Source organism: Micromesistius poutassou, assembly GCF_964030765.1.
Source record: "Micromesistius poutassou genome assembly, chromosome: 16".
Classification (NCBI taxonomy): Eukaryota; Metazoa; Chordata; class Actinopteri; order Gadiformes; family Gadidae; genus Micromesistius; species Micromesistius poutassou.
The window spans coordinates 12,457,632-12,477,214 of NC_140286.1; the positions used below are offsets into that span (position 1 = coordinate 12,457,632).

A 19,583-nucleotide genomic window follows, 5' to 3' on the forward strand; every position below is an offset into this window, starting at 1 on the left:
TTGTTTTCTTTTGTACATTTAATAAAGCCGTTATGAGACGTGGTGAGTCAAATGTGTTTTGATCAAGCACTACAGACAAAGTCACTCCAACATGTAAGGTTTTTTTATTATTATCACCTCATGGTGTGATCATCGTCGTCTTCAGTTTTGGGCCATTGTCTGCAAAATAAATCATTAATCAATCATAAATCATAAATCAACTGTTAAAAAATGAATCTGAAAAAGCTTATCTGTGTGGTTATTCTTCCACAAAAAAAAAAAAGTGAAACTGATGTTTGGAATACAGCTAAGCAGGGAGCGTCTCACTTGGCTGATCCAGGGGATGTAGGAGGCCACCCGGGTGAAGACGGTGGGCCTCTGGGGGGTGTTGCAGCCCCGCCCGTCCACAAAGCTGGTCACTCCCTGGACGTACCACCTCCCATCCCGCCCCTTGCAGCTCAGAGGCCCTCCAGAGTCCCCCTTGGAGAAATACAAAAAGTGTGAGACATTTAAAGCCAAACCTTACACTACCGTTCAAAAGTTTGGGGTCACCATGTTTCATGTTTTCCATGAAAACTCATTATTTTATTCAAATGATCTTTCACTTAAACTTAACAGTTTTCAGCTGTGCTAACATAATGGCACAATCAATTAGCCTTTTAACACGATTGGCTGAACAATTTTACCATTAGAACACAGGAGGTTTCTGGTAATGGGCCTCTCTATGTACATATTCCATTTAAATAGACAGTTTTTCTGATTAAATTAAGGTTATCTTCATGAAACTGCCTTTTTCTTTTAAATAAGGACATTTCTAAGTGACCCCAAACTTTTGTACGGCAGTGTAAGTTTGTTGAATAAAGAAAGACGCATGGATCATGGTTGCGGGTTGGATTCCCACATAGGAGAACAAGTTGTGTGGTTAGATGTTGAAGTGAAGACTCTAATAGTCTTCTGGTTTGGTTTACGTGGCAGGCCGACTGGCTGTCTCCTCCAGCACAGACCATGGTGCTCTTCACTGAACTCCCCCACCAGTCACTGCGAGCACAGATGCTGGGCTCCACCACAGGGAGCAGAGCCTGCTGCAGTTTGGCCGGCCGGGGCCCCCCAGCTAGGAGAGGGAGGGTTGGACAAACACCATATTGCTACAACACGTAGTTACAACCATAGCGTATTCCAAATCAGTACCCCTGCCCCCCATACCACCACCACATACCACCGATTAATAAAGCACCATTTTATCTGAAATGATTCTAATAAGTATGCTTGAAATTATTATATATATATATATATATATATACCCCTATAAAGTGGTTTCATCGTTGCAGACGTGAGTGTGTGTGCGGGTGGGGTCTTATAAAGTGGTTGGTGTGTGTGCGGGTGGGGTCTTACAGGAAAGCCGACCCCAGCCGGTGACGTAGCAGGGCTGGTCGTGGAGGAGCTGAGCTCCTTGTGGTGGCAGGCAGGCCAGCTGGACTTTGTCATTGAGAACCGCACTCTTCTCCAGTTTCAGGAGGGCAATGTCATTTCTAATGGGGACAGTGTCCAAGCTTAAGAAATTAAAGGTTTTCGGTATGGGTAATTGTTTAACTGGTTCTATATTTCATGCATGTGTGCACATGTGTCACAGACTGGGTGCTATCTAGTTCCCTTCTAAATATAACAACCTCCATTTGTTCAGCTGCTTTTCTAGGGTATATTCCCAGGCCAGGGAGTTCTTGTTGAGTATTTACATTAAATGTTGGCCCACATATTCCTCCCACCACCCATATCAGTAGGCAAAGTGTCCTATGTTTAAAAAAACAACTAATCTAACAATGGACCTGGCACCTTAAAATTAAAATACACAATGAGCATTGATTCTCCTGCTGTGTCCCGGGTTCAGTGTGTAGATCCAGACCCAGCCTACCCACAAGACACACAGTTGTCATTCCACTGAGGATGTAGGATCATTCTCTCCACCCTGATGGACTGTTCCGGTCCCTCCTGCGTTTCCATGTCATGCTCCGCGAGAACTACCCGGTAGGTGTGGAACCTGAGCACAAACACGCCAACCCGCCACCAATCTTATTTTCTGGCAAAAATGATGTGAGGATGGATATGGGATTGATAGATGCGTTCTCACGTGATGCAGTGTGCGGCGGTCAAGACCCAGTTGGCGGCGATGAGAGTGCCTCCACACGTGGGGTAGAAGGACTCCAAAGACACCTGACAGCAGAGGAAACAAGCGTTTAGCAATAGTGTGCTGCAGTAGTGACCTGATCTGACAACTTGATCTCATGCATACATCTTTTGCATGCAAAGGATTTTTTTTAATACATCTGATTCTGCAGTTTGTATCACTAATGAATTCATATGTTGTTTGAAGAGGGAAACAATATATGGTTATATATATATATATATATATATATATATATATATATATATATTACCATATATTGTAATATAATATATATATAATATATTATAATATAAGGAAAACATATGCATTTTAATATGGTTATAGTTAATAATAGTATAATGACCAATGGCTTTGTAATAAGTCAACAACCAGGAACACTCCTCATGACACTGAATCATCGTGACATACCTGCCACGGCCAGCTGTAGGGACCAGCCTCTTCCCCATTCACCACGCGGCTGGATCGGGCCTGGTGGTGCGGCAGGCCACAGCCAGACGCTGCAAAGCAGGAGAGATGTTAGAAAAGTCCTTCAAATAATACTCTGCATGGTTCACCGATACCATTGGTGTTAAACTCACCAGTTGTGACAAACAGCAAGAAGACAAGTAGCAGCTCCATTTCTGATGGTTCCAAAAATAAAAGTGTGGCCTTTGGCTTTTTATAGACTACGTCAGATCCAGCATGGGAAATTCCTTCCTTTCTCCATGTGTTGAGAATATTGCAGACATATGCATTTATACATCATCAATGATCTGCATATACAAATATACATTCCAGTAGTCCCACCCTACCCATCCGGTATCACCCAAACACTCATTTCAATGTATTTCCTATCACTTGTCATTGAATTATGATGTGAGTATTTTTTGTTATTGTTGTTATGTGAGTTTACACTTGTTCATTATTATTAAGCACAGCAGTACATATTCCGACCCGATAGGGGTCAGTATGTGTCCTGTCAGTGGGGCGCATACCACAACACGGGATGATCAAACCGTAGAATAAATGTGTAGTCGAAAGATGGCGCTACCCGGTACTTTACTCGTGCGCCTGAGAGCTGTCTGCAACCTTGGGAAATATGTCGAAAGGAGAAGTAAAGCTGGTTTAAATGTCACAGACGTGCGGTGGTACAAGACAAACCCCCGTTCCCTTCAGGACAGCACGCCTCCCGTCAAACAGGGTGAGTGTCACGGTCAAATAGATCCAGTAAGCCGGGTCCCAGGAACCCATCCTCAAGGGCACCCATCGTTACAAAACAAGCATGTTTTCATTATGAAACCGTTATGTCACTCCTATAGGACTGTTCTACTGTTATCCACAATACAGCTTATCCTTGGTCTTGCTCGTTTTTAAGGTAACGCAGGTCTTCTTAAGGAGTTCCGCGACCCGAAAGGCCTTCTTAATAACGTCATCTCCCGGTCACTGGGAGTGAGCGACCTGTCCCAGTTGATCCAGTACAGCTGCACAGAGCATGGCGATGTCAAGGTAGCTTTCTAGGACAGCTTTCTACAGCAGTCCACACAAGAAATGTCTCTTTGCCACTGTCTTTTGATTCCCTAAACACCTCCATTTTATTTTGAAGGGAAAATCACATGTACCTATTGTTTGAATGTGTTTTGTAACGTGCAGAGAGCCACTGTCACAGTCATGTGGCCCAGCAAAATGGAGATGGAGGGCATCGCCCCAAGGAAGATCGATGCCGAGCGATTCGCTGCGGCCGCTGCCTGTCAAAAGTTGAGAGTGAGTGCTGTTAACTCACTGTAAGCACAACAAGAGTCCCAACGCACTGATGAACACATTACGCACTGATGAACACATAACACAGCTGTCTTTTTTTGTTCTTTCTCTCCCTGTGCGTAGGAATTGGGCGTGCTCGGTCCTGAGAACGAGTTGCCAAGCAGGAGGGCGGCTCGGAGCAGGGGGGCCTTGGTGTCACAGCTGTACGAAACGGACGACGGCGACGTGAGCGGCGACCCTTCTGCCGCTGCTGCCGGTGAATCTCCTTCAGCTCCCCCCGGAGGCTTCTCCTCGTCCTACTCCGAAGCGCTCTCCCTGTTCCCCCGGCCCAAGGAGCTGCTGAGCCGGGTCATCCAGGTGGCCACGTCGGCAAACACGCCCAAGGTCAGCGCTGCTCGGGTGTCTCGGGGAGGGATGAGGTTCTCGTTTGTTGCCTCTTTTTTTTTCTTTTTCTTTTAACGTCTGTTTAATTGAATTCGTCCACGTTCTAAAACGCATTCAACAGACTCATTGCAATAATAAACATACACCATAAACACGGGGTAGGGCAAGACAATAATGTGACCCAACAACATGGAACAGAATAAGAAATGAAAACAAAACAGAATACGCGTTGAAATGGATGACTGAATATGTGATGTTTACACACACACACACACACACACACACACACACACACACACACACACACACACACACACACACACACACACACACACACTGAGATGTGTGAGTGATGTGAGGTGTTGACGTATCTGGTTCATTCACGCTCTCCGTCGTCACGTCCTGACTGTATCTGCTCCTCTTGTGCGGATGCCAGGAGTACCTTCAGTACAGGAGCACGGGAGGGAAGGTGAAGAGGTGTGAGCTCACCATTCTGTGGCCGGAGGAGTTCAAGGTCACGGCGACGGCCGCCAACAAGGTCACAGCGGAGAGGAGGGCTGCCGCGCTGGGCTGCATGAAGATGAAGGTGAGCCCTAACCTCTTCGTCACCAGGCCTATTTCTGACTTTTATTCTGCAAATCTCATACCCAAAGTAAATAGAGTATATCTCCACTACTGCAAGGGATATCACATGTAATCTGGGTACCAAAAGAAAGAGGACACATCTGTGAGAGTGGTGTGCAAGTGAAATGATCATTGTGGATAGTATACACCTTGGTTGGAGTGAATGCAGCTGTAACACAATATAAGTGAAGATTTATTTCCCTCTTAAATATATGTCATGTTGTAGATTGACAATGTCATCAGTTCGTACTATATGCCCAACGACAATTGACTCGGGGCATAAAGAATTGAGTGACACCAATTCAAACAATCGCGATTGGACCATATGGCCACCAGATGGAGATGGAGATCCTGTCTTCTGATTAATGCCAATTTACCTATTTCCTCTGAAACCCTCTCTTAGCTACTATACATTGATTGTAGAAGACATGTTTAGTTGCAAAATGGTTCCCAAACACTGAACTATTAGTTTATGGTGGTTTTATGCAAATCAAACAAAACTTGCCTCTATTGTTGGAATCAGTAGAGTCTCAGCTTTCACAAGAAATATAGTTTGTGTTGATCAAATGACGGGAAGAAGGGATGTGCATATGAAATTTAGTTGGAATTCTCTTTTGTTTAGCTAACAATCGGTATGATAGACGATCAGAATCAAATCTTTTGGTGTATTACACTTTCTCGTGTTTTAAATCACTTAAAATTTCTTTGGAATCTGGGATTTACCCGGATACGGGTCATTTGGGGAGGATGGCGTTAAATTGCACGGTGCCCGGGTTGTCCAGTTGTAGGCGGACTTGACTCCCAGTCCAAAGGTTCTGAGTTAGAACCCGCAGTCTAGCTGTGGGCATCCTTGAGCAAGAAGCCCAACCCATACCGGCTCTTGAATGACATGTGTCTCAGTACAATTTACTGTAAGTGGCTTTGGTTAAAGCGTCTGCTTTAACCAACTGCTTTTTCAACTAGTAGATGGAGTTAAAAAAAAAATATATATATATTGGTTTTCATTTCATGTGAAGGATAAACATGTTGTTGTTGTTGTGCAGGAGCTGGAGCTGCTGGACAAGGACAACAACGCGCTGACCCACGCGTCGTACCACCGTAAGGAGGTGCGGGCGGCGGGGGAGCGGGAGAGGAGGCCCGTGTCGCTGCACATCCCCCCGCACCTGGAGGACAGCATGAGGGACTACCTCGCCCAGGTACAGCCCCCCCCGCCCCCACTGGAGTCTGCACTGTGTTTACGCTTTTAGCAAACAGTAATCCAAGCCTCTGGAAATCTCACAACACGCACATAAAAACAAGATGGAATGAATGTAAACAATCATCAATGGGTCAAGTTTTAAATTGACCCTGACCTGTTCTATTTTGTATATCTATAAATGTTTGACTGTACTGTAGCTTAAAGACTCATGAGCTCCTGGTTATTTCTCTCTAATTGCTGTATGACTTTATAAAAAAAAGAATTGCTTCATCTTGGTTCAGATCTCATTACAATGCCTTGGTTGAGCAACATAGGGTCAACTCTTTCTATGAGTAAAATGGTCCTGGGTGAAATGATGTTACCCTGCTATCAGGGGTCCTAGGTGAAATGATGGTACCTTACTATCTGCATTCCCCCCACCCCCTAACACCCCCCCCCGCCCTCTGCACGCCACAGTACCCGGTGGCGAACGAGATGCAGAGGCTGTACGATGAAGAGGAGCAAGCGCAGAAGACCCTCGACCAGGCAGAGGAACTGGCAGGAAAGGAAGAGGAGGAGGAGGAAGAGGCGGTGGACCTGCTGACGGACGCCATCACGGGGCGCCAGCGCCGGCCCCTCACGGCCCAGCAGGAGCAGCAGCTCAGCGGCGAGCTGTGGGAGCGCTGGGAGCGGGCGGACCCGGGCCTGGGCGTGGCGCTGCCGGTGGACGGGCACCGGGAGCGGGTGGTGTCGGCGGTGGAGTCGTCCCGGGTGGTGGTGATCGCCGGCGAGACGGGCTGCGGCAAGACCACGCGCATCCCCCGCTTCCTGCTGGAGGGGCGGGTGCGCGGCGGCGGCGGCGGCGGCTGCAACGTCCTGGTCACCCAGCCGCGGCGCATCAGCGCCGTGTCGGTGGCGCAGCGCGTGGCCCAGGAGATGGGCCCCGCGCTCAGGGGCTCCGTCGGCTACCAGGTGGGGAACCACGGGATGGATGGATGGTTGTTTGAGAGTTTGAGAGTGGAAACGCTTGTTTGGATTTTGTTACTTTTTTTTTTAGTGGGGAACATTTATTTTTCTTTCCTAAAGGGATCGCTTTTCTTTTTTATGCTTATTTTATATTTGTACAATTTCAGGCTACAGCTGGATACTCAGAACTGCAAAACATGCCAAAAACAACGACTTTAAATGAGCAAAAGCTATATCTAAGCTATGATTGAAAAGCAACCACATTTTTTGAATACATAGAATCATATTGATGTGATCGAAATGATCAATAGGGTAAATGTCATCAATAAATCTAACAAATTAATAAATAAATAAAATAAATAACATCAGTTACTCTATCCCTGAGCTGTTGTCATGCTGCTGCTCAGGACCACACTACACCCAAGTACATCCGCCACCGTCCTACCCCCCTACTCACCAACACCCCCCACCCACTCCTTTTCCCCTCCCCCAGGTGCGCCTGGAGAGCCGGCCCCCGGAGCACAGCGGCGGCGCGCTCCTCTTCCTCACGGTGGGGGTCCTCCTGCGGAAGCTGCAGGGCAACCCCGGCCTGCGGGGGGTCAGCCACGTGGTGGTGGACGAGGTGCACGAGCGCGACGTCAACACGGACCTGCTGCTAGCGCTGCTGCGCTCGGCTCTGCGGGACAACCCCGGGCTGCGCGTGGTGCTGATGAGCGCCACCGGCGACAACGGCCGGCTGGCCCGCTACTTCGGCGACTGCCCCGTGGTCAAGGTGCCGGGCTTCATGCACCCCGTGCAGGACCGCTACCTGGAGGAGGTGCTGCAGGAGATGAGCAGGAGCCCCCGCCCGCCACCGCCGCCGCCGCAGCGCACCAAGAGGGGCGCAGCGGCCCCCCCCCCGCCGGGGAAGGTGAGGGGGAGTGGTCCTTTGTTTGTGCACAGGGTCCGACGATTTAAAACAAACAAAAAAAAGATCTTACCAGAGTATAGGTTCTACAGGCCAAGCAATTATTTTGTATGCAACCCAAATTTTTTTGTTGTCGTTTTCAACCCTTTTTTTTGTATGCGTGTTGTTTATTTGATCTCTGGTTACTATAACGTAAAAGAGCGCGCAAAAAAGCTGTGCGGCTGAGAATGTATTGTATTGTATTGGTAAGACAACAATAAGTGTGATGTCGTAATCTTCACACTCTTTATTGATTTGCGGAAGGAGGGAAAGGAGGAGGCCGCGCCAGACCTGGATCTGGTGGCTGATGTGATCGAACACATCGACAGACACGGAGAGCCAGGTAACCCCCCCCCATCCCCATCCCCATGCCCCCCCCCCATCCCCATCCCCCCCTCACTCTCCCAGCCAGAGCCACTAGTACCTGATGCTTGGTTTGGGATGTATGGTTACTTGTAGTGCTGTCAAACGATTCAAATATTTAATGGCGATTAATCGTATTAATGTCATAGTTAACCCGCGATTAATCGCAATTAATTACACATTTTTATCTATTCTAAAATGTCCCTTGATTTATTTTTATTTTTTTTATTTTTTCTCATTTTAATGCTCTTATCAACATGGAAAAGTGGATCGGCTTGCTTTGTGCAAATGTTTTTTTATTGAAAACAACATTGCCATATACTGTAGTGTTCAATTTCACACTAACATTCTCACTTGGAGCAGTCATTCTCACTTGGAGCAGTCATTCACACTTGGAGCAAATAATCTCTCAGACAATGTAAAACTGTCCATCAATAAAAGGGTTAAAAAATGTTTTTAAAAATAAACGTTAATCTCGCACTAAAAAAATTGACTTTGGACATGCACAGTTGTGCATGTCCATCCACAGACTCTTGTCTCACTTGGCTCTCATGGCTCTCCCTCGTGGCTCAGGTGCGGTGCTGTGTTTCCTGCCTGGCTGGCAGGACATCAAGGCGGTCCAGGAGAGGCTGGAGTCCAGGCCCCGCTTTGCCTCGGGCTCCCAGATGATCGTGGCTTGTAAGAGAACCCCAGTGAATCCGCCCCGTAATCCACCCCTTCCCCTGCCTTTCTTTGAACACCAGCTGTCTTTTACTATTGCTCATCACGCGTCTGTGCTTTTCATCCTGCCTATGAAGTGCACTCCAGTTTATCAGTGGCTGACCAGCAAGTCGTGTTCCAACGCCCCCCGGTGGGCAGAAGGAAAATCGTCCTGGCCACCAACATTGCGGAGACGTCCATCACCATCGACGACATCGTTCACGTGGTCGACGCGGGAACGCAGAAGGAGCAGAACTACGACCCGCGCACAAAGGTCAGTTTTTAACAGTAATAACTAGTCTTTGCGTGTGTGCATGTGTCGTCTTTGAGATGTCGTCGTAGTTCATGTTGAACGTCCTCCTCCTTCCACGCGGTCCTCCCCGCACGCGCGCGCCAGGTCTCGTGTCTGGACACGGTGTGGATCTCCCGCTCCAACGTCACCCAGCGCAGAGGGCGGGCCGGCCGCTGTCAGCCGGGCCACGCCTACCACCTGTTCTCCCAGGAACGCCTGGAGTCCATGCCCAGCTTCCCCATCCCCGAGATCCTGCGCACCCCCCTGGAGAGCCTGGTGGTCCAGGCCAAGGTTCACAGTCCAAACCTCAAGGTAAACGACTGCCACTCCTAGGAGAGGGAGGGCAGAGGGACAAAAAATATAAAAATCGTCCCTAACATTTTTTTATAGTAAATGACAATTCAAGAACGTACAGCACACTAATATGATTTTTTTTTGAAGAAGATCAATATATTTTTTAGAATAAAAGATCTACAGGAAATATATCTATAAACACATATGCAATATGTACATTTAAAGCCAGGGTAGGAAGTTTATTTTAGGATAATTGTTGGTCTTATTTGTTGAAATTCGATTTAAATCTAACAGCAATCAGTCAAATGCTCAGACTAAAGAAATAAGGTATCTGGTTGAGGCAGGCCTGTAATAAGAATAATAATTTAATTCGGCCCTAATAAAATAATTGGCTGGCTCACCTGTCAGTCTGCCTACCTACCCTTTAGCTAAAGCCAGCGAGCAAGTCATGTGTTTTGGGGGAGTGGCTTTGGAGGGAGGCCTGAAGGAGGAGGGGGGGAATCTTTACGGGCGTTTCACTAAATTGGCCATCCTGGAATGATTCCATTCATATTCATATACTTTCCAAAACTTCTACCTCAAATGTGAATCGTGAATATGCTACATTATTGAAAAGATATAAATCAGTGATAAACTGTATCCCATCTGATTGTGTTTCCTCAGGCGGTAGATTTTCTGTCCCAAGTGTTAGACAGTCCAGAGAAAGATGCCGTGAAAGAAGCCGTGCGAACCTTACAAGACATCGGTAGGTTTGACCCATGACTCTCGTCAATGTTTGTGTTTGCATTCAAATGATATGTCACCACCTCTCAACACAACATTGTTAATCGGCAAGCCGTATAGTTAATAAGTTATAAATCAAGAATTGACCTGAATATGGCGGTGAAATTCTAAACTCCAAGCACACCATGTTCAAGTTGAAGTTAATTTTATTCATACATAAGCTTTTAATAAAAGAAACGTGTTTGTACGAAAGTGCTCAACAGAAAGTTTTTACTGGAAAAATGCAGTCAATAAACATTAAATACAGAAAAAAGACTGTTTTAATATGGGGCGGCATGAGGATAGGGTAGAGCAGGTTGGCTGGTTGCTTGTTGCGAGTGTGGAGGTCTCCTTTAGCAACACACCTCACCCTGACTGCTCCCTCCTCCTGGCTGTCGCCCTGCAGGGCTGATACCGCCGTGTGAGTGAATGGGTGAACATTGTGAAGCTTTGAGTGGCCACTGGTTAGAAAAGCGCTATATAAATGCAGTCCATTTACCATTTAATAAAACAAGAAATAAGAAAATGGGAACCGAGGTCCAGTGGGACCAGGGCTTTACAATTTAGACTCAAACCCAACCTCCCATTTGAAACGAGCTGTGTCCCACTGGGACATGTGATCCCTTTCGTATATTCAACGCTGCGTGTGGTTCCGTCTCTTAAGGGGTTCTGGACCGGACGGAAACCCTGACGCCGCTCGGCGAGCGCGTGGCCTGTCTGTCATGTGACCCGCGGCTGGGCAAAGTGCTGGTGCTGGCGTCCATGTTCCGCTGCGTCATGCCCATCCTGTCGGTGGTCGCGTGCCTGACCCGGGACCCCTTCTACAACAGCATGCAGAACCGAGGGCTGGTCTGTAAGGTGAGCGGAGCGGGCGGCTTTTGTTGTTAACAATTCACGCTACTTTCTCACCTTCTGTTTCAAGAGGAGCATTATGTCCCGACTCCCGACATCATTCACAGATCCTGTGAATATTAAACCCTTTTTTAAGGTGTTTCTGTATCGTTTATATTTTCTGACGTTTGGTGAACCGCTTGACTCCCTGAGTCTGAACAAACTCGTATGCATACACGTATTTGCACCTTGGACGGTGATCGGCTCAATCATCAACTTCCAGAGGAAAGTGTTTAACCAGTACGCGGCGCAATCAGGCTCATCTCGTTCTCTCCTTCCGAGGAACCCGTTGTTGTCGTTAGTGGGAACAAAATGTAAACCACCCTGCTGAGCCTGATCCACTGAGACAACTCTACACTATCAATTCCACCCCGCCGTTCACTGTGAATAACCATTGCATACCATCGGGGCGGGAAATACCCAGCGTGCCGCGGCCGTGCAAACCACATCCAGAGTACGGAATCTAGTGGAAGGGTGAGGAGAAGGCCAGGGGGCTGCTGTTCACATCCTCCTATGAAGCTCCTTTAAGGAGAACCCAGGAGCAGGTTACTCATCTAGTGGAACGCGCCCTCAGCCCTTTCTGGGGGGCTCAGAGGGGGACATGGCTTCCACGACTGGCATCCCGGCACAGTTTATTAGTCGTATGATAACTTCAGGTCGGGCCCCCCCGATGGCAGGCCGTTGATCCATCGACCTATCGACTTTATGTGTGCAGCACTCGGCTCAGGAGGTAGAGCGGGTTTGACTGGTAACCTGAAGGTCGCTAGTTTGATCCCCGGCTCCTCCTAGCGGAGTGTCGAGGTGTCCCTGATGAAGGCGCCTAACCCTAGCTGCCTCCCGACGAGCTCGCTGTCGCCTCGCGTGGGTCGACGGCGCCGTCATCGGTGGGTGAATGTTAGGCAATATTGTAAAGAGCTCTGAGTGGCCGCTGGTTAGAAAAGCACCGTATGAATGCAGTCCGTGGGTTTCTGTGTCTCCCAGGCCAAAGACACTCTGAGCGGCTCCAGCCACAGCGACTACCTGGTGCTCAGCCGGGCGGTGCAGGGCTGGAGGCGGGTCCAGCAGGAGGGGGACCGCGAGGACCGGCAGGGCTACCTGGAGGACTACGTCCTGTCGGGGGCCAGCCTGCGCTTCATCAACGGTGCGCTTCAGAAACACACACACACACACACCCAATTGTATTCATTACTCATTTACATTGACATTCAGGGCATTTAGCAGACGCTTTTATCCAAAGCGACTTACAATAAGTACATTTGTCAGAAGAAGGAGAAACAATGTATCGCTGTGGGTACAGTAAGGATGTTCATGGATCCAAGTGCCAAGCACTAACAATCACTAGGTTAACCCATTCCCTGTATACAACAAAGATAGCTAGGATAAGACACTACACAATACTAAGTATATTTTTTTAAGTGCCAGGACGTACAACATACAACAAGTGTGTACATTACTCAAATTAGATCAAATTCAGCATCACTCCTTAAACTTATTTTTCATAGCTTGTCTTTACATTAAAGTATACAGCGCTGGGAGCTGCCTCTCCTCTCCAGACAGACGGACATTAACCCTCCCCCCCCCCCCGCCCCCTGTGCTCCAGGCCTCATCAATCAGTTCAGTGAGAACCTGTACCAGGCCCAGCTGGTGTCTCGGTCCAGCGAGTGCCAGCGGGCGGCGTCCCTCTACAACCAGCAGAGCCACCAAGACGAGCTGGTCAAGGCCGTCCTGCTCGCTGGCCTCTACCCCAACCTCATCCAGGTGAGCGTGCAGAGGGTAGCCATGTCTTATCTACTCTCTACTCCAAATGATGCCACATGATTGCACGATTCGTGTGCACGAGTGCAATTAACAGCGAAGATTGATTCCCCAAACCGATCAGGAAAGCATTATCATCATCATCATTATCGTCCCTCACAGGTGAAGAAGGGCGTGGTGACCAAAGGAGGCCGTTTCCGTGCCAACGGCCTAGCTTACCGCTCGCACAGCGGGCCGGTCATGCTGCACCGCTCGTCGGTCAACAGGTTCGTTAGGGGGGGGGGGGGGGGGTGTGTGTGTGTGTGTGTGTGTGTGTGTGTGTGTGTGTGTGTGTGTGTGTGTGTGTGTGTGTGTGTGTGTGTGTGTGTGTGTGTGTGTGTGTGTGTGTGTGTGTGTGTGTGTGTGTGTGTGTGTGCGCGCACGCATTTGATGTATTTTGAAGTGAACTATTAAATGACGTTGACGTCTAATAAATTTCAGCTTTCTCTTAATCCCTTTTTATTTTTTGTTTATTGTCATAGTATTGTTAAGCACCTTGTATTGCACTTTTGTACGAAAGGCGCTCTATAAATAAAGATTGATGATTTGATTGGTCGGCTGCAGGGGGAAGAACCAGCTCCCGAGCCGCTGGCTGACGTTCTTCAGCGCGGTCAAGTCCAGCGACAACGTGTTCATCCGGGACTCGTCCGCCGTGCACCCGCTGGCCCTCCTGCTGCTCACCGACGGAGACGTCGCCGAGACCGGTGAGCGCCGTCCGGGGCTTCCCGCACGAAATGCGTCGGTTAAGGTGGAGGGTGGTGGGCCGTCAGACCGGGGTTAAGGGGCGCTTGTGTGTGCGATAGACCACAGACTCTGTACTGCGTTCAACAATTATTTATTGAACACCAAATATTAAATAATAATAATATATCATTAATAAATAAGCAGCTTTTCAAAATAACACCTGGAACAAGAACAGTGAATTAATTTCTGCAATTTTAACTTTTTTCCCCCTCTGCGTCTCCCCTTCCCAGTGCGGGGCCAGCGCGTGGAGGTGTCCTTCCCCGGCCGCTCCCTGGTGCGCTGCGAGCTGCCGGTGGACAGCTGGGAGCTGCTGTGGGAGCTGCGCACCAGCCTGCAGACCATGCTGCACCGCAACCTCAGCCGGCCCGACGGCTCCCGGGCCGACGCGGCGCAGGACGCCCAGCTCATCGGCCTGCTGGTGCAGCTGCTCAACCACGACGCCGAGTCGCAGCCGCTCGGGAGCGCGCACGACGGCGACTGCAGCAGCGACGGGGACAGTGACAGCGAGGTGGACTGATTCCAATGCAGATTGGCTGCGTTATTATAGTATGGATGAAATGTAAGAGTTGGAAAGTGTGTGTGTGTGTGTGTGTGTGTGGGAGCAGCAGCATTGTACAGAGAAGGGAGAATGGTTGTACATTAACAATGTCCATTGCTTCATAATCCTCATTTGTTACTGTAGTGTACTGTATGTTGAGAATTTTTAGTGATGCATACAAATCCAGTGTGTACTGCTGTATTCCTTTTTGTAAATATGAGCATGTGTCGATGAGGTCATGTTCCACGTAGTGGTACACCACACAATGTTTGGGATCTATTTGTTTGATGGACGATCGATATTTTGCTTCGCAAAGCAGAAGTTGCGTTTCACCGTGTGAACGAGAAGTCATGAATCGCAAATGAATGATGTGTCTAATAATTTATTGAGTCAAATATTAAATCATCAGAATTCGCTGTCACACTTGTTTCATACAATATCTCAAGATACAAAATAATCTCATTGGTTTCATTAACATAAAAGAAAAACTCCCCATTTAGGCTTTTCCTCGTTCATATTCTCTGTTCAAGAGAAATCCTTCATAAACTGTTTGTGAAAGTTGCCCAGACGTCTCAGTACTTCCTCCATTGTATCCTCCGAGTTCATGATGCAGAGTCTGTGGGAAAATAAGGAGAAGGGATTACTTATGTCTACCTGGAATGTATTTGTATGGAAGCTAGGTATAAATTATTTGCCAATTTTAGGGTGTTAAGGCATACTCAAACAGCAGGACCATTTTCTGATTCTAAAAGGTAATGGGGAATGTGGACTTGTAATGAACAGCAACAACACAATAGTAAAAACGTTTACGTTTTTAGGGATGGTAGAGCCTAATGCTTCTAAAGCTCCCTAGGAAACTACTTTTTTCCAGGGCTCTGTACCGGATGTGGTGGGTTCCTTCTGGTAGTCCAAGGTCAGAACCGGGACAGACGCACAAACCCGTCTGCTCCAGCAGCCTGGAGCAATAGAAGAAATCCGCAAGCTGTTCCTCCTCCTGAAATATAACAAGAACATAAGTTATGCATAACCTTCCAAACCGTCAGACACAAAGAGTTAATGCTATCGTTAGCCAGGATCTGTAAGTGTTCAACTGTGCTCTCTGACCTTGGCTTGTTGAATGGCACTGTGTGGAAGATGTAATCTTGGGAGCATGGAGACCCCTCCTTGTATTGGTTTACAGCTGATTCCTGGCAAGCTGTTGAGAACCTCCAAGACTCTTGTCACGTTATGGACCATCGTTTCCCGGATGTGCTGTATCTCCTATACACCGAGAAAATGGATAGACGATGAAGCACATGAATAGTAATAGCGGGGTCTGCTATACAGCTTTCCCAACAAAATTGCAATGCTGAGAGATCAAATAACTCTTCTATGTTTCGAACCTTAACTTCAGTTCGAAACATTTGTAGAGAGTTTTTGTAATGAGATTCATATAACCTCTTGATACTGTGCGTATGAGGGGTCCCCTGGTTGTAAGGGGTTCAACATCACATCAAGGGCCAACTGACCAATGACAGGTACGGTCAGTAGGGAGATCAGCCGGTCAAACTCTATCAGGACTGATGGGTCGATGTTGACCACTTCCATGTATCCACCATGGAAACCGCCCCTAGGGGAACAAGCAACACGTTCAAAATATGGTCTCAAGAAGAGTATAAAGATAAAAAGTAATCCAAAAAAATATTCTTGTTGATTCATGCTGTAGTGAGGTAAATCCTGAAAGCGAAACACCATTTAAGACTCACTCTCCCATGAAGCCTTTGGATGCTGAGTGGAAGGACGCCAGCTCCACCGCATCACAAAAAGGAGATCCCATCTCAGCCAGAACCTTCTTGTATGATACGAACCTGCACTCCTCACCAATCAAGATGTCTTGGTGCTCCTTGGCAGCAAAATATTTGAAATGGAAAAACAAGCAAAAACAGAAAAGTCATTTCTGATGCGGCCTTAGGGTTAGGGGGTGTCGCGTAATGCTGCCTTTGAAGCCATTTGAGACTGTTACTGTGATAACAATTGACTTTATAATGAAAACACTTAAGAACCCCTACCTCATTGGCAAATAGGAAAAGCTGTTCCTTATAGACGAAGCGGATGATCTCCTCCATTGATTCTCTGCTCTGAACGTGGCCTGCGGAGACAAAGCCCTACAGTCCTTTGGGATACTTTTGGCAAATCTGGCTAAATACACCAAATTGGGCCCAGCTTTAGCACAGGGCATGCTCTAATGATTAGCAAGAGCGCTCTAGCGAAATTAATACATTTTCAATGTTCACCATGAGTGTACATTTGAACAAGTGAGTTATGGTCAAACTGCTGAAAACAAAGCATCTTACAGATGTCATTTTTATTGTAACAATCAGAGCCCTGAAACCCATTCCTCATGATACAGCTAACAGCAGAGAGGAACCGTCAGGGCCCTCTAGGGCCTAAGATATTCTTATTTTATTTTATTCATTATTCAATTAATTATTTGACATTCAACATCTTGTGTTGGAATGTGAAGGTTAAATTAAAGAACTTTGTCGGCCTATCAGAGCTGACTCTGCAGACTCTACTTCAGACTTCGCAACTTGGTCAATTTTGAACCATTAAACGTTCAAACATTTAACGAATCAACACACTTTGATCCTCAAAAATAACATTACATATTTTCAGATATAATTTAAACCTTTTATGGTTCAATAGATTTGGTTTAAGACACACACACGGATACGCAACCTATATGTACAAGAGGCAACCGTACTCAGGCCCAGTTGAGATTGCTTAGTGTGAGCACAGGCCAACGGCACAGTGGGGGGGGGGGGGAGATCGTACTTGAGTAGCCTACGGTACAGGGCAACTTTGCCTAGTGTGAGTGTTACTTGACCTGACTCAAACTTTATCAGAACAGCTCAGATATTTTTTTTGATCACTTTCTCACTACCTGTGGGATCTCCGGGGTTGATGACGTACAGTGCGATGGGATCACACACTTCCCTCGCCGAGCGGAGAGCTCTGTGTAGCTCCTCTTTGTGCGGCCCCCAGCCCTGTCGGCCGTCTAGATAATACGGCACCGCGGTGGCTCCCAACGCCGCCAGGGTTGCGTTGCCGAAATCTTGTGACGGCACCGGAGTCAGCACCCCGACGGGTGTTGAGCGGTCGCCGTCCACCAACATCTTTAGAAGGAGCTGTAGGAGTAAGGGGCGGGACACGGGGCACAAAGGGAATGGAGTTGTGTGATCAGGAAACAAGTCAAGCTGGAGCATCGCTCCAGTTGTCTGGCACCGGGAGAGAGTTTGGCACCAAGTTCCTAACTTCTACTCACCTGACCTTTTTTGCAGAACTTTAAATGTGAATAAGTGCACATTATTTTTTCACAGATTTTATTTTAATAAAGTATTTATTGTTCAGCATGATGCAGTCTACGTAGTGAATTTTTCTCTAAGGTGTGTGGGGGGGGGGGGGGGGGGGGGGGGGGTCTGTGAAGTGTCCCTACCAAAGCTTAGACCAAACTTACGCCCTTGGAGTGTGATAAGCCATTACAAGCCGCTTTGATCTAGGTGGACACGTCCACCTGTGATGTCAGAAGCGGCACATTTTCAGAACGGCTTGTAATGGCTAATCACACTCACACCTGGTGGTATAATATGTCCCCTTTAAAGGAGAACCTTTAAAGGAGAACCCCATTATCGGTTTCCTGAAGGTCACCCCATGTTGAGGGAGGTAAAAAACCTGATCAAATAGTTTGGCAAAACAGTATAAACTTTGTGTTTTTGCAGAGTCACTCACCTCAGATTACCCCGTAGACATATCCAGAAAGCCCTTACTAGCCAATAGCAGAACAGATGCGCGCAGATGCACAGCCACTGTGGCTGGGAGCGCATGCCCCCATAGGTTAGCATTATAGCCTTCCATAGCGCCGGCATTCAGTGCAGATCTCTGGCTATGTTTAAACAATTTTTGTCTGTTTTTTTTTTACTTCCCTCAACATAGGGTGACCCTCAAGAAAATGATAATGGGGTTAAAAATTGCCAGAGTTCTCCTTTAAGAGAGCTACACATTTGCAAGATTTTGCAACTAAACCAAAAAATGTCCCCCCCTTTTACCAATTAGAGATAGATCCGGTCAGAAATTAGCTGGAAATGGTCTATAATAAATAACTCATACAAAACTGATATTCTCATACTTCATAGCCGACGGGTGGCGATGCCATTTCCAACAAATTACAGACAAATAATAGCTCTTAAAGGGATACACTGAGAAATTGGTTAATTGCTTATCTTAATCAGTCTTACCCAGAGGCAGACGAGTTGTTTAATTTGAAATTCCTCATATTGTGTCAAGAAGAGGAGTTTGCTCGGTGAGCAATTTTTTTCCTCTAGTTTCTAGGCTTGTTGTGTTGTTACTGGCACTCATTTTTAATAAGTGACTATTCATGAAACTCTATTTTAAAGTATATTCCCCTCACATAAACGGGCGCTAAGCTACTGTAAAAGTGGCTAACAGAAAGAAAATGCTAACCCAGCGAACCCTCTTCTGGATGCAGAATGATCTGGATCTGGATATTTATCTGGGTAAGACAGGCAAACGCTAGTTCAGAGATCTGAGTGTATCCCTTTTAAATCATACCTACAGCACCTTCAATAGATCTTACGTCACAGATGGCATACCTCAAAGCCGTGATCGGATCCATGGGTTATGAAGATGTTTCCAGGGGGAGAAGGGACTCCTCCATCTCGACGGGTTAGGAAATTAGTGACACTATCACGCATGATCGGGATGCCTATCGTGTCACTGTAAGAACCTGGGAGAACAGGTTTGTTTATGTTCACACACAGGTGGACTGGTACAACAGGTGTGTCCTCAATACACCATGTATTGAGGACACACCTGTTGTACCAGTATGTCCCAACAATGACAAGACAGTGGTGGCTTGTTATTTTCATGGTGTACACAATATCTAAACATTTCTCACCGACGCTGCCACCAAGGCATTCAAGCAGGGTCTTTGCTCTCTCTCTGACATCCAAGGGCATTTTGTCACCGTCCATAAGCTCAGGGTAAATGCATGATGCAATAACCTGTTAAGAAGGGATTTGTTGATTTCATAGATTCAGATTAATCCATACCTCTACTAAAAAAGGAACACACTTAGAAAGTATTAAGGTGGACATTGGAAGTTACCTGTCGAAAAAATGACAAGGGTTTCACTCCGGTTGCATGTGGATTGTC

At 47.1% G+C, this 19,583-nt stretch overlaps 2 protein-coding genes and 1 pseudogene across 3 annotated transcripts; 1 reads left to right on the forward strand and 2 right to left on the reverse strand.

Annotated features, from left to right (window-relative positions):
• Positions 1-141: 141 nt before the first annotated feature.
• Positions 142-2,779, reverse strand: LOC311361352 (chymotrypsin-like elastase family member 3B; the record flags this gene model as incomplete). The annotated part of the gene is made up of 8 exons (XM_084481518.1): positions 142-159; positions 307-459; positions 948-1,090; positions 1,372-1,508; positions 1,889-2,014; positions 2,105-2,187; positions 2,570-2,658; positions 2,740-2,779. The coding sequence occupies 8 exons, from the start codon at positions 2,777-2,779 to the stop codon at positions 142-144; spliced, it is 789 nt and encodes a 262-aa protein (XP_084337644.1).
• A 396-nt stretch (positions 2,780-3,175) lies between these two features.
• On the forward strand, positions 3,176-14,799 carry dhx30 (DEAH (Asp-Glu-Ala-His) box helicase 30). Its single transcript, XM_084481353.1, has 19 exons — positions 3,176-3,341; positions 3,516-3,646; positions 3,791-3,901; positions 4,022-4,282; positions 4,719-4,868; positions 5,950-6,102; positions 6,561-7,055; positions 7,543-7,959; positions 8,260-8,338; positions 8,932-9,036; positions 9,156-9,331; positions 9,455-9,661; positions 10,307-10,388; positions 11,070-11,263; positions 12,278-12,437; positions 12,897-13,054; positions 13,214-13,317; positions 13,655-13,794; positions 14,065-14,799. Exons 1-19 carry the CDS (start codon positions 3,182-3,184, stop codon positions 14,349-14,351), a joined length of 3,570 nt encoding a protein of 1,189 aa, XP_084337479.1. The 5' UTR covers positions 3,176-3,181; the 3' UTR covers positions 14,352-14,799.
• Positions 14,800-14,897: 98 nt separating this feature from the next.
• On the reverse strand, positions 14,898-19,387 carry LOC311361354 (alanine aminotransferase 2-like; annotated as a pseudogene). Its single transcript has 9 exons — positions 19,327-19,387; positions 19,022-19,241; positions 17,296-17,539; positions 16,421-16,500; positions 16,118-16,254; positions 15,810-15,981; positions 15,477-15,632; positions 15,254-15,366; positions 14,898-14,988 (listed from the first exon to the last, which is right to left on the reverse strand). The product of its transcript is annotated as an alanine aminotransferase 2-like (transcript).
• Between the last annotated feature and the right edge of the window lie 196 nt (positions 19,388-19,583).